Source organism: Aplysia californica, unplaced genomic scaffold (genome assembly GCF_000002075.1).
Source record: "Aplysia californica isolate F4 #8 unplaced genomic scaffold, AplCal3.0 scaffold00205, whole genome shotgun sequence".
Classification (NCBI taxonomy): Eukaryota; Metazoa; Mollusca; class Gastropoda; order Aplysiida; family Aplysiidae; genus Aplysia; species Aplysia californica.
In genome coordinates, this window is record NW_004797475.1 from 60562 (window position 1) to 75668 (window position 15107).

The window sequence follows — 15107 nt, forward strand, 5'->3', positions numbered from 1 at the left end:
CCTCACGGCAACCACAGATGTTGTGCATTGGTTTAAGCAGTTCAAAATAGAGATACAAGGTGTCTTAAAAAAAAGAGAACCCATTTGGTCAACTCTACATTAATTTCAAGAAAAATTCTAAGAAACAAAATTCAACCATGAGAACGTCAAATTTTTAAATATGAAGAAAGTCAATCAAGGGCTTAGAAAAATATCAAGTGAAATGGAAAAGACCGCCTTAGATAGGACAGATAGGTAGACAGACAGACAGACAGACAGACAGACAGACAGACAGACAGACAGACAGACAGACAGACAGACAGACAGACAGACAGACAGACAGACAGACAGACAGACACACAGACACACAGACACACAGACACACACACAGACAGACAGACACACACACACACACACACACACAGACACACACACAGACACACACACAGACACACACACAGACACACACACAGACAAACACACACAATCACAAAGACAAAGTTATAGTGAAAGAAAGAGAAGCAGCAAACGAGAAACTCAGAGACATAGATATATAAAGCCGGGATATGCGCTATGCAAATGCTATCTATTAATTATTAAAGAGAGAACAGTCTAGAAATATGGCGATACATAGATAAAGAGAAAGAGGGGGGAGGGGCGAGAGAGAGAGAGAGAGAGGGAGAGAGAGAGAGAGAGAGAGAGAGAGAGAGAGAGAGAGAGAGAGAGAGAGAGACAGACAGACAGACAGACAGACAGACAGACAGACAGACAGACAGACAGACAGACAGACAGACAGACAGACGGACAGACAGACAGACAGACAGACAGACAGACAGACAGACAGACAGACAGACAGACAGAGAAGCAGAGCGAGCGAGACAGACAGACAGACAGACAGACAGACAGACAGACAGACAGACAGACAGACAGACAGACAGACAGACAGACAGACAGACAGACAGACAAATAGACAGAGCGAGAGAAGAGGGAGAAGAAGAGACAGGGAGAGAGAAAATGGGAGAGACAGACAGACAAAACAAAGAGAGAGAGAAAGAGAGAGACAGACAGACAGACAGACAGACAGACAGACAGACAGACAGACAGACAGACAGACAGACAGACAGACAGACAGAGATAGAGAGGGGGAGAAAGAGAGACAGGGAGAGAGAAAAGGAGACATGGAGAGAGAAAAAGACAGACAGACAGACAGACAGACAGACAGACAGACAGACAGACAGACAGACAGACAGACAGACAGACAGACAGACAGACAGAAATTAAACCGATTATTCCTTTAATTACGGTGATTTTATTTTTTCAAATCTATAGAGACGAAGTAATGTATCTGCGTCTATTTGTCTATTAGGATGTATGTTAACTTAAGCCAAAAACAAGTCTAACAGTTTATGGTAGAGGGAAGGGGAGTTGTCTAAAATATGCGATAGAATTCACAGGCCTCCTTTCTTTAAAGGCCTAGTAACCCAGTGAACTAACTACAGACGGTACTACATTTTCTCATGACATGACAGCATCTCTGAGCATCGCCGAGGCAGCGATCTTCGCGCCTAAGTGTTTTCGCGCCCCACGCCGGGCGATACGCGAAACAATGCACTGTTGTTATGGAGCGCCGCCACGAGTGTCACCTCTCTATTACTGTAAACCCTCTCTGCTTGAACTAATAAAATTAATATTTGAATATTTGAATATGAATATTTGGAGTTATTTTCTTTTAGTCAGGACACAACGTTTTATGTTACTATTGTACGAGGGCTGTCCCACGGAAAACCGGAATTTGGCTGTAATTTGAAAACTATTCAATATTTTCACATTCTGTAAACGCACACTTGTAAAACAATCATTTAGAAATTTCCCGATTGAGCACCATGAGCATCGCACAAACCAAATGAGCACAGCAGTTATCAAAAGATGGCTACCCCCTTGGAAAATTGGTCAAAGGTAGAAGTGAGGTCTGTCTTTCGGTTTCTGACCGCAAAAGGTCTCAGACCTCTAGAATTACACACTGAAATAAAGTCAGTTTATGGGGAGAAAGTAATGGCAAAGTCACGAGTATATGAGTGATGTAGTAAGTTCAAAGCCGGGCACTCCGATATCAATGACAAAGTTTACCCAGGATCTTGTTTTTCTGCCAAGACTGAGGACAACAAGAGTCGCGTTAACGAACTTATTCAAACAGACAGGTGCCTAAAGATTCGCTAAATTTGCGAGTCGCTAAGCATTTCAAAGTCGACTGTCTATAGGATAGAGTTTGATGAGCTGCACTATTGAAAGGTCTCTGCTTGATTGGTTGGGGCCGAAAAAGACCAGCGGGGTCATTTTGCAGCATGGCAACACAACGTCACACACCGCAAACGTCACGAAAGACTGGTTCCAAAGGTTCGGCTAGGAAGTTCTACTACACCCCCCTCACAGTCCTGACTTGGCCCTGTCAGATTATCACCTTTTTGAACCAATGAAACGCCATATTTCTGGACAGCGATTCACCGACGACGAAGACCTCGTGGAAGCCGTGAACGATTGGTTGAAATCCCTTGACGAAAGATTCTTCAGGGAGGATATCTTCTCCCAGATCCAGCGATGGGAAAAATGTGTCCAGCGGGATGGTGATTACATTGAGAAATAAAGCACATGTTGAGGTATGATGTGATACAGTTTTATTATAATAGGACAAAGATTTTTGCTTTTACGGACCCTTTCCGGTTTTCCGTGGGAAAGCCCTCGTACGTTGTACTGTATTGTAAAGCGCTCGAGAGCCTGTGTACTTTAATCGGGGTTGAGCGCTATATAAATGTCAATTTATTATTATTATTATTATTATTATTATTATTATTATTACCATTATTATTATTATTATTAACTACACATTAATGCAGCATTTCAATTTAAAGCTAAATAAATTCTGCATCATATGACACTTTGTTTTTTAAACTAAGATAGGAGTCACCCAAGATATGGTCACTCAAAAATGATCTTTTAAAAATCATACTTGGTAAGATTGTGTGAATTCAAAGAAACGTAAAAGGATACATTTTACCCTTGTATTTGAGGGTATTACCTTTCGTGGAGGGGACAGGTGTTGCATATAAAATGAATGGGAAATATTATTGTCTCTGCAATGAACAATGTTATACTATGATATTTTCAGACAGACGGGAAACAGAGAAGTCACAAATACCCCTTAAAACTTAGACTTGACGTTACATGTACTCATATCTTGAGCACCAAACATTTTTAGCATGAACTGTGGGGGTTTTTTCGATTTTAGACATAATCATCTGTCACTGATGAACAGAGATCACGAAATTGCCTTGATTTGGGGTAGCCTGACTGGAATGAACAAATCCCCACTCGTGAAAATGAACGGAATGCTTCATTTTGAGGATGACATCGCTCAAGTGCTGTAACACTACGTCCTAAGTATTAGTATTTTCGTCATGGTGTCATTCAAGTAGACATCTTTATACAAGACAAAGCGCCTTGTCACAGGGCTAACGCCTTTAGACAATTCTTGGAAAAGCAAAGAATGCCGGCGACGGAGTTGTCATCAGTTTTTTTTTTAAAACCTATATGAATCCTACAGATTGAGATAGGTGAAGCCCCATTAAACAACAGCTGAAGAAAGACGACTTTGCTCCCAGTTCAGACGCTGTGTGTGTATATCTCTGTGTCATTTGAGATGAAATAACAGATAATTGTGTCCAGAATCTAAGACAGCTGATGGCCAAAGGGTTCGTGCTTTTCACAAAACCGTGTTAATATCCTGAACCAAGTACTAAAGAGCATATTATGTAATCTTTCATTTTAAGTATTGCGTGGTATTTGTGACCACGCTGTTTTCCAATCTGTTTAAATTATCTTTTCCTTTTCTTGCCGACAGAGAAGTTATCCATTCATTTGATATGCAATACATGCCCACTCCACCAATATTGGTAGACCTCAGTACTAGCGTGTAGATTCTTTTTTTTTTTTTTTTTTTTTACATTTCTTAGATTTCACACAATTTTGCCAAGCTTGATTTTTACGGTCAATTTTGAATGACCATATCTCGAGCGACTCCTGTTGCAGATGAAAAAGTAATATGTCACATGATGCAGAACGATCTTTAAATTTGTAGGCAGTAGGCTGCATGACTTGGTAGTGCAATGATGATTGGGAGAATACATATTCAAGTTTCTCTTGGGCCCACTGTATACTAGCAAAAATGGCTTAAAATCTCAGTACAATGTATTTAAAACATTTTATTGTAAATGTGCACATTTATCTTTTAGCCTTTCAGTTTCAGGGGATGAATGGTATATACAATGATATAACACTATACATTGATAAAGAGGTCCGCTCACAACCTCCCTCCCAATGAAGTAAAAGGTACAAAAAAGAGCGTAGGAACAGTGAGGCACTTAGTGACATTTTCATTTTAAAAAACGTCTCTGCCGGCAGCAGTCCCCAAGTAAGTAGTATTATTCTTTTTCTTAATGAAGGTGTTTTTACACCTTCAGCGACACAATAATGTATAGACCATTCGGGAGGCTGGCTTCCAACCCTGCCTGTACGGGCCAACCCGGGCTGGGAGGGTACAACATCCCAGAAAAAGACCGAGATACTCGATAAAAACGTCTCTCCACTCGGGAATTGAACTTTTAGCTACCCACATGCCTTCAGCTCGACAGCCAAGAGTTTAGGGCTTAGATCATCACCATAGTGTATTTCTTATTACAGTCACGACTAATTGACGACAATCGTGATGTCAAGGTGTATTAAAATATAATTCCTACTACCAAAAAAAAAATTAATTTAAATTTTAAAATTCCAATTTAAGACATTAGTCTTACAATGGCGTACAAGAACGTAAAAAAAAAAACTTTGATACATAGTATGCATGAATAATGCACAAAATCATAGACAAATTACACACAATATTATTATTATGCTAATCCCTTTTGAGCAGCCCCTTACTTCTGAACTAGGTTTATCGTGTGTTGCTCAAGGAATGGAGCCATTGCTTTTCAATTCCATTTCAAAATAAAATGTCAACGTCCATTCTTCGGTATGATTTCAAAATTGGTTACTGGTCACCCGTGTGAGCTCCCAATGTCTAGTGTGCGTCGGTGACACGACGTGGAGGAGTTGGGTCCTTGAGCAGCACACGGCAATACAAGCTGAAAAACAGGGCGTGGCACAGTGGCGACCAGCAGTGGTGTGCAGATTGTCTATGTTTGTGATATTTAAGATTGTCTATTATTCATGCAGTTATGTATTAATGTATATGTGTGCTTATGCGCACCGTTGTAAAACAGATTTCGTGTTATACTTTATGTTTATGTTTATTTTCATTTATCAGTAGATAGATTTCAAAGACACAGTGACAGCAAGGCTGTCGTCAATAATATCTTTGATATTTTAACTTCACATGTTGATGTATGTTGATCAGTTATCTGTCACGTGTTAGCTGATTGCGTTGTTATTGTTTAGTTTGTTTTGTTGCCTTTGTTGTTGTTATTGTTGTTATTGTTGTTGTTTTGTTTTGTTTTGGCTGGTTTGGGTTTTGTTTTTAAAGGGAGGGCAGAGGGAGGAGAGAGGGAGGGGGCGATAAGAAATACAACTGTGTCTCTAAATAAGCTTTGCCTTGTTATCATTATTGTTTCAGAACAAAACAATCATCAGATGTCCGTGGGGGTTTTTTCTTTTGCCAACAAAAATACTTTATACATGTACCGTATTATGAAAGTGTGTACTGTAGAAGTAGGCTTCCAAAAACTTCTTAAACGGCAATAACTCAGTCATCATATAACCAATTGTGATAAAACTTCATAGAAATAAAATTCAACAATGGGGGTGGAGGTGGGAGGGGTTTCATGCGTATGTGACGGTGCATGCATGCCCCCTCCCGATCCATTACTTTATACCCCCACCCCTTCTATACCTCGTTCCCCACTCGAACCTATGAATGTTCCCACTTAAATATAGGGCCTACGGAGCACGTGTTTGAATCCTTGGTGGGGGTGTTCTTTTTTTTTGGGGGGGGGGGGGGGGGTAAGCGTTTTACTGCGCTTGCAACTGCATAAGGTCATATGAGCGCGCGGGACACATTAAACATTTTCAGTTGGTAGGAAATTTCGAATTTCGTCCGGAGCCTACTCTTATCGATTTTACACCACCAAGGGATCTTTAACTTGCGCAACTTGCACACTGGGTCTCCGAGATTTTTCGCCCTTGTCCGAGGAGGCTGGGTGTAGTTCTTTCCTACCAGAAGACCAGGGGTATAGCTGAAAGACAGCAATAAGAAAGAGCCAAGGAGTAGCAGTAGAAAGGCTGCAGAAAGAGTCAGGAGCCAAGAGTAGGGGGCAAAGGAGGTGAGGGGGTGGAGGCAGAAAGTGGAGACTAAAGCAGACGATAGAGCATTGTTAGAGAGTACGAAAGGAGGTGAAGGAAACAATTTTAGAGAAGAAATTTTTCCGTCGCTACCCGGATTCGAATCCGGGGCCTTTGAAAAAGAGGCTAACACCTCAACCACTAGGCCACGAGAGCCCCGTGTTCCTAAATAAATGAATGTTGTTAACGAGTTGACAAGCTTCAGGCACATAATTTTGATAATGGGCGTTAGTCGTTGGTCCTAAAAATCCACACAGTGGTCTTACTCTGGTTTTGGAACCTAAGTTTGCGAAACTGAGAACAAGAGAAATGCATGAATACAACTTCAGCTGAAAGGAAAAGGCGAAATTCAAAACTGCCACATAAAAACTAATGAAGTTAATGCATCTCCTTTCATTCATTAGACATTTACCTTTTTATCATGTGAGACATCAGTCCGTCCCCTCCCAAGCATTAATAACTCCGGTATAAATGTGCTTGTTTGCTTGTGAGAGCATTTGTATGTGAGCATGTTCGTCTGTTTGTGTATGTGTGTGTGTGTGTGTGTGCGTGTGAGTGTGTGTGTGTGTGTGTGTGTGTGTGTGTGTGTGTGTGTGTGTGTGTGTGCGTGTGTGTATGTGTGTATGTATTGGGTGTGTGGGGAAAGAGTGTATGTGTATACGCATGTGTGTGTGCCTGTGTGTGTTTGTGTGAGTGTGAATGTGTTTGTATGTTTGTGTTTGTGTGTTTGTGTGTGTGAGTGCGGGTGTGTGTGTGTGTGTGTGTGTGTGTGTGTGTGTGTGTGTGTGTGTGTGTGTGTGTGTGTGTGTGTGTGTGAGAGAGAGAGAGAGAGAGAGAGAGAGAGAGAGAGAGAGAGAGAGAGAGAGAGAGCGCGCGCACCCATGAGCTGCTAGTGCAAGTGTGGTTAGCAATAAATTGACTGACATGACAGTATTGTGGGTTCAAAGGTGTGAATTATTCTTCAATTAGTTAATGTAAGTGTTATAAACACTGACCATGTTGAACTGATTTCCCCGCTTAATCTGCCTAATAATACATGTACATGTATAACTAAACAGACCCAGGACACACTGCTCAATTTCTCACCTTATATAGCTAACAGGAAGTACATAGTACAGGTTTATGGAAATATTCAATTTTAAGGCTTTCTAAACATATGTTGCTGCATAGGTGTATATAGACCTTTGGGTCGCCAGTATTCTTCCACTGGCCTTTTTTTTTTAGTCAGTACCGAATTTCAACCATACGGTTATGTGCGCATACATTCTTTATTTTACATTGGCATTAATTTACAATACATTCTGTTTGTTTTGTATCCCACAACTTATGTGTCGGCAATGAAGCAAGTATCCAAGAAGCGACATGCACACAGACGATTTTCAACACGCTAGCTAATACAAGTACACTGTAGCAATGACTGTGCTCGACTAACAGTCCCACTCCCCCCCCCCCCCCCCCCACAGGACATCCTGTTTTTGTCACCACTGTCTGGACTTTTGAGCCTTATGTTGTTCCAAGAGTTTCAACAAATACGGAGGTACTCAATGAAATAATCCTCATGTTACGGATTAAAACCTGCGCTTTGGCGGCTCAAGTGGTTACGGTGTTTCCCTCTCATTCAATAGATCGCGAGTTCGAATCCGGATAACGACAGAAATTGTTCTTCTCTAAAAGTATCCCCTTTCACCTCCCTTACTGCTCTCTAGCAATGTTCAGTCATCTGCTTTCGTCTCCACTTTCTGCAGCAACCCCCGTCATCTGCGTTGCCCCCTCTTCTTGGCTCTTGACTCTCTGCAGCCTTTCTACTAATACTCCTTGACTCCTTCTTACTGCTGACTTTCAGCCACACCCCTGATCTTTGGGCAGGAAAGATCTACACCTAGCCTTCTCGGACAGGGGCGAAAATCTCGGAGGTCCAGTGTGCAAGTTGCGCATCCCTTGATGGTCCAAAATCATAAAAGTAGGCTTCGGCTGCCACCCGGGCAAAATTCAAAATTTCCTACCAACTGAAAACGTTAAATGTGTCCCGTGCGCTCGTATGACCTTATGCAGTTACGAGCGCCGTAAAACATTGTAAAAAAAAAAACTCTCCCTTCCCCCCCCCCCAAAAAAAAAAAAAAACCCCCCCCCCCAAAAAAAAAAAAACCTGCGCTATTCGCCTTCAGTACGAAAAGCCTTGTCAATCAATACACCTCGTGCTTAGGGGATCAGACGCAAAGTGGATTTGAAGTTTAAACTGTTGGCATATTACCTTACTGTTATCAACCGTCTACCTCAAGTAACGTGACGACTCTGTCTAGAGGCAGATCCGATTGCTCTTGGGTGACACTCTAAGCTGAAATTAAACATTCTTAAATCTAGTAAGAAAAGAAACTCCCAACTTACAAAAAATATTTATCCTGAAGTTCCACCTGTTGATATAGATCTAAGTGTACTTCGGTGTTTAGAAGTGTCATTCTTGTTACTTTGTTTCTTTTTAAAAAGGCAAAACTATGGATGGCTGTTTCAAGTTCTGGGGTAAACTTAGTTCTTGGGGGCGGAGGCGGGGGTGGGGGTGAGCAACACAATAAGGTTATGTAAGTGCTGAAGATTACAGGTGTTACAAGAGAGTAACGAATAAAAGAAAGGTTAGAGATCAGAACGACAGATGTTTGATATATTGTAAAAGAAAAAGCAAATCACATCAAGGCACCCGCCAACCACCCGTTCTGAGGTAACTTTTGATTCACTTTTTACTGTTCTTCTCTAGAAATAGAAGGTATTATCTCATCATAACTTCAAAGCGCATTCTTATTACTTTATTTTCACCTTAAGCTCTTGCCAACTGAGTTTTAGATTAAAGTGCAGCGGCTGATTCTGACAAAAATGTATATCATTGCATTGACAAGTATGTGAGAACAATCTCACAACATGAATTTCTAGGGATATGGGATTTTAGTGCAACGAGATTTCAGAAGTTGTCCGTGGAATTTCTTTGAAGTAAGTGTAGAGAACAGGTGTAGTTGTAACTGGTAAGAGGCTTTTTAACAAATTTATTTATGCTATATTTTTCATATCTTTACCTTCTAAGAAGGCATCAGAATGAGCGATTCGACAGAATATGTTGGTGTTTTTGCCAGTCGTTTGTCAAAAACAGGAATATCTTGTTTATAATAAACAATATTTTAAAGCCTCTTACAGGTTGTAGGCTACAAAACCTATACAAAGTCTAGATTAGAAAACACATCAGTTCTGCACCTTTATAAATAGTAGTAGTAGAATTACGCCTGCACTCAAATAGCTTTACGGCCTACGAAAGGCCGCAATACCTTTAAGTGTAAAAACGTCCGTTTAACGCAGAACTTAAGTAAATTTGACTACGTTAATAACGTATTAGTATTAGACTCGATAAGTCATAATATATTTGCATTAAATGATTAGCAAGTCTGTGAAGAGCGGATTTTAACAAAAGCCAGTGTTCCCTTTACAGCAATGGCAAGGATCCTGCATCACAATCATTTGGATCACTCAGCTAAAAAAAAGCGGCCGTGTCTGCAATGATTCTCAGGTGTCGTTTCTGTCGCTGTTTTGGGGTTCTTTCATTTCTGGAGAAGAAAAGTAGCTCATCTTTCAGTCCGAAAAACAATTTTGTTAATGTATTTCTGTACTGCGATCAGTTGAATTCTCATCAACTACCACATCGTGGCCTCTCAAATAAAAGATAATTAAACGTTAAAACTGATTGCCTTCTTCCCCCAAAGACAAAACGTGGCTAAGGCCAACAATTTTGCTTTGTTTTGGTGAGTGTATTACGGCCCTCGAAACTGCATAAGATCATATGAGCGCGCTGGACACATTTAATATTTTCAGTTTGGTAGGAATTTTGAATTTTGCCTGGGTGGCGGCCGAAGTCTTCTCTTATCGATTTTAAGACCACCTATAGACTTTTATAGAGCGCAACTTGCACACGGTACCTCCGAGCTTTGTCGAACTTATCCGAGAAGGCTAGATGTTAGATCTTACGTACCACAAGAACAGGGGTGTGACTGAAAGACAGCAGTAAGAAGGAACCGAAGGATATCATTAGAAAGGCTGCAGAAAGAGTCAAGAACCCAAAGGAGGGGGCAAAGGGGAGGGGGTAGGGGACAGAACATGATTAGAGATCAGGAAAGGAACTGAAAGGAGAAAACCTTACAGTAGAGAATTTTTCCGTCGTTGTCAGGTTTCGAAACTGGGACCTATTGTACGAAAAGCGAACACCGTAACTTCCAGACCACAAGAGCCCCCAGCCAACAACTTACACTTACAGTGGACGTTTTCCAGTTCCTTTGTCTTAGTACATGTACTTATCATTGTAACTTTTTTGCATGCTACATGACTTCAGAAACTATTTCGGTCAAGTCTTTACAAAACACAAGGAACGTTGTTTAGAATAGACTATTATTCTATGTTTCTGACAGGTGCCGAGTCTGGAAGCCTCCTGACTCTGACCAACTTCCGTTGCATGGTATTGACATGCTCAAGTCCTCCATCACATTGTTCGTTCTTGTCACTCTAAGTTAATGAAAGAAATTCAATCATATTTTTTTTACTTGTATGAAATTGTGACGGGCGCCTAGTAGCAATGTTACCCTGATATATCATTATTTCGTATACTTCCATACTCAACTTGTTCGCCAAGTTTGTACTTTTTTCCCAGGTGGCGCCACCAGCAATATTTGAAGACGTTCAACGGACCGAAGATTTTGCGACAATGAGAAGGAAGAAAAACACAAAAATTGTGAACAGAAGAGACACAACTTTGACAACTAAGATGTCCTTTTTATTTTATTTTTTTTTGTTAAGTGTTTTACGGCGCTCACGATTGTATATGATCATTTGAGTGCATGGGACACATTGAACATTTTCAGTTGGTAGAAAATTTCGAATTTTGTCTAGGTGGTATCCGAAAAATACTCTTATCAATTTTGGACCACCGATGGATCTTTAACGTGCGCAACTTGCACTCGGAACCTCCGAGATTTTTCCCCTTTATCCGAGTAGGCTAGGTGTAGATCTTACTTACCATAAGATCAGGGGTGTGGCTGAAAGACAGCAGTAAGGAGACAAGGAGTACCTGTAGAAAGGCTGCAGAAAGAGTCAGGAGCCCTCAGGAGGGGGCAAAGGAGGTGGTGGGGTTGGGGCAGAAAGAGGAGACGAAACAGACGACAGAATATTGTTAGAGAGCAGGAAAGGATGCGAAAGGAGAAAATTTTAGAGGAAAAAAAATTCCTGTCGCTATCCGAATTCGAACTCGGGTCCCGTTGAATGGGAGGCGAACGCCTTAACCTCTAGACCACATCCCACACATCAAAAGTGACCCTTGCATGGTTGCATGAAAGGTTTGGGGAGTGGGGAGCCCTTTATAAGCCAAAAGCATTCTCCCGACTTGAACCCCTTCAGTCATTTCCTTTTGGAGTTGGTTTCTTTTTTTTAAAGTAGGAGTCTACAAAAACAACCCACAAACAATCGAACAGTTGATAGTCAATGTTGGACAAGACGTCCAAAGACTCGTCCCAGAAACATACCACAGGGCTTTTCAAATATTCCAGTGTGGGTTGGAGCTTGTCTTCAGAGAAATTGTCATCATTTGGAGCATACAATTTGAATAACTACCACCTTCCCTATTTTGCAATATAAATTTTGTATAAATTTGTTCTTCAAAGAACAGATATTGGGTATTTGAAAATAGAACAATATGGCTGGTTTTTAAGAATTTGGAAAGTTTTGCGTTTCACCTAATTGTGGTTGAAATGTTCAAAAGTTGTTATTTTTCGAACACGATAGTTAAATTTCTTCATTTTGACAATGTGATGTCCTCCTGCTTGAATGTTCTTTGTTCAAAGTTTTGCTGAAATTGGTCAAAAAATGACTCAGTTATTACCCTTTAAATGGATTGGGGGGGGGGAGACAACCGGTACAATCTATTAGGGTCTAAAACACTGATTTGCCGCAAATGGCTTTGTAGATTAATAGCTTGCATGCTTTTATTTGCTTCCAGGGTTAAATCTGGATCCCACTGCCATGCACAAACAAACACAAACGTATTATAACGTTCACTATCTCAAGATGGTCCATTCCACTGTGGATGCTTTTAAGATGACAGACAGAAGAGGGGAAAGTAGCAATTTCAAATGATAAAATAATGAAGATGACGAGGAAAGAAATAAGGAGATACTCTATTCCAAAATTAGCCAAATCCAAAAGAAATTTATTTTGAGACGAATTTTTCACAAATGAGAATGTATTTTTTTAAAGCCATTGGGATTGAAACAGGAGTGACGTTTGAACTGTAAGTGTGATCATTCTTAAAGTATTGATCGCTTATGAAAGTTGAAGAAGTTAATAGAAATCGAAACATTGCAGTAAATCAGATGGCTTTCTTCATCCGAGGGTCCGGTACCTCAGTTCTCAAGGTTTCTTTCCCTTGCAGAAAATCTCCATCAGGGATTGTCTGTACTTGGTGTTAAAGTGATAGTAGACAGTTATATTGACGGTAGCGTTCAGGTAGGTGAAGATAGTCACCACACCCGTGGTGAGCTGGAACAGATTTCTATACTGACCACGACTGTCGTAGTCCGGGATCGCTCGACGGACCAAAGCTTTTATGGTGGTGAGAAGGGAGCAAAACACAAACATGGCGGCCACAAGAGAAACAGCTTTGACCACTTGGATGTCCTTGGTGCTGAGTTTCGAGTCACGTTTTCCAGCGTTGCCATCGGTGGAAGTGCTGATCGCCATCTTGTTTCGGATCTGAGTTGCTGATTTGAGAGTAAAGGTGAGAGCTGCGAGACAGGTGATATTGATGGCTAAACATGTGTAGGGAACAACATTTCTGTTAGTGATGTCATGGAAGTACTGGACGTCTGGATATGCATCGGAGCGCACAAGAGTCAGCTTTGTCTTGTTCGTTTTCTTGTCCGTCTGCCATTGCAGATTCTGTGAGGCGATCATTGGGATGTGGAAAGCCAGGCACACGACGGAAAGAACGCCCAGGACTGTGTAAGTCCTAGACAGGGTGAAGAAACTCCTGAACTGGAGAGCCAGGGTGACGCAGCAACACCTGGCTACGGCTATGTAGGTCGTAATCAAGATGGAAAGGTCGTAGAACAAAACGGCATACCAGACGATGTAGGAGTTGAGCGTGAATGGGCTCTGGAGCCACTTGATTGGCCGGCCCGAAAATGTCAGCGTGCTAGGAATGAGATAGATCATGGTAAAAGACAAATAGAGCAAATCAGACACGGACAGAGCGAGAAACGATATGCTCACAATGTCTTTCATTCCGATGCGGACAAACACAACCGTGTTGATAGTGTTAGTGACGATTCCGCTGAAAACTATCGGAATCCAGATACCATACAAGAAGATATTTGTGAGAAGTACCGTGGTGCTGTAGTCTATCAGCCCTAATCCTTTCACCTGCACACTAGCAACAGCAGCCGTGGTGTTATCTCGTGTTGTATTCATCTTTTTAAAATCTTTTCTAGCGTCCAAAAGTATACTTAAAAGTAGTTTTCTGGCTCTTGTCCGATTATTTCGTGCATACAATCTATTTACTGAAGAAAGGAGTAGTTTCTCAGATCAGCCCGTTGCGGGTGTAAGAAAATGTCTAACTATTTAAAGGAAAGATGGTGTTTCTTCCTTTAAATCTTAATACAAATGCCTGAATACCCAAAAATGTATTCTAAAGAACAGCAGTCAATTAAAAGGATATGTCCCTTCCTGGAGCCTTGCAGACAGGTGAAGGCTTTATAGAGAATGCAAAAGTTCATAGGTAACAAGGCCACGTTTTGAGTGGGGTAGACAATTAGGAAAACTAAGAAGACTACTAGGTTCCTTTGAACGTGTTACTCACAAGGCAATTAGTGTTAAATTATTATGAAAATAAATACTACGCCATGTATATCGCTTATTCGATCCCAGTTTTTTGGCAACTCGATGTAAGATTTGTGGCAATTGCGAAACAGAATGTGTTTGTCCAACACTTACGCAAATTGTATAATTGCTTCATTATTATAAACTAAGTAAACTCATGAGGCCCACCAAGCCCACGAGACTGATTTAATAACAAAATTGCGATCTTTACTCAAAGGACACAAAGCTTCCTTTTTAAATTTTTCTCCACTTACTCCAACGGTGAAAACAGCTTTTCGGGGTTTCATTTCAGCAATGGTTATGAAATCGAATCAGGAGCAGCACCTCCGGCGCCAAAAAACATCCCCACAGGTTTCTCACTGAGGTCGAAGCAATGTTTAAGTGATAATTAACTCAGCGCGCGCCCGGGGATATAACAGCTAAGCACACATTTCTATTGCTATTGATCTTACGAACGTGGCAGATCCTTCATTTTACAATGAAATGAGGTGAAAGATCGTTTGTCCACCTTGCTCCATCAGTTTGGAACTCTCTTCCCCAGCACTTGAGATATACAAAATCTGAGTGTAAATTAAAAATATCTTTAAAGACACATTTAATGACATCATTTAATTTTATGTCAGAAGATTCATGTTCAGTACAATGTTAAGTAAATGACTAGATCTATGTCTCGAATTTTGCGAATCGCATTGAGTATATTATTTTATTATGTAATGGTAAGTGCTCATTTCGTAACGATGTGTAAGCGTGCGCCTGTAATAAGCAAGTAGATGTGTGTGTGTGTGTGTGTGTGTGTGTGTGTGTGTGTGTGTGTGTGTGTGAGTGCGTGTGTGTGTTTGTGTTTG

General features: G+C 40.9%; 1 protein-coding gene across 1 annotated transcript; it reads right to left on the reverse strand.

Moving 5' to 3' along the window:
* Positions 1-12795: 12795 nt before the first annotated feature.
* LOC101858494 lies at positions 12796-13854 on the reverse strand. The gene has a single exon (XM_005099203.1). The coding sequence runs from the start codon at positions 13852-13854 to the stop codon at positions 12796-12798; it is 1059 nt and encodes a 352-aa protein (XP_005099260.1).
* Between the last annotated feature and the right edge of the window lie 1253 nt (positions 13855-15107).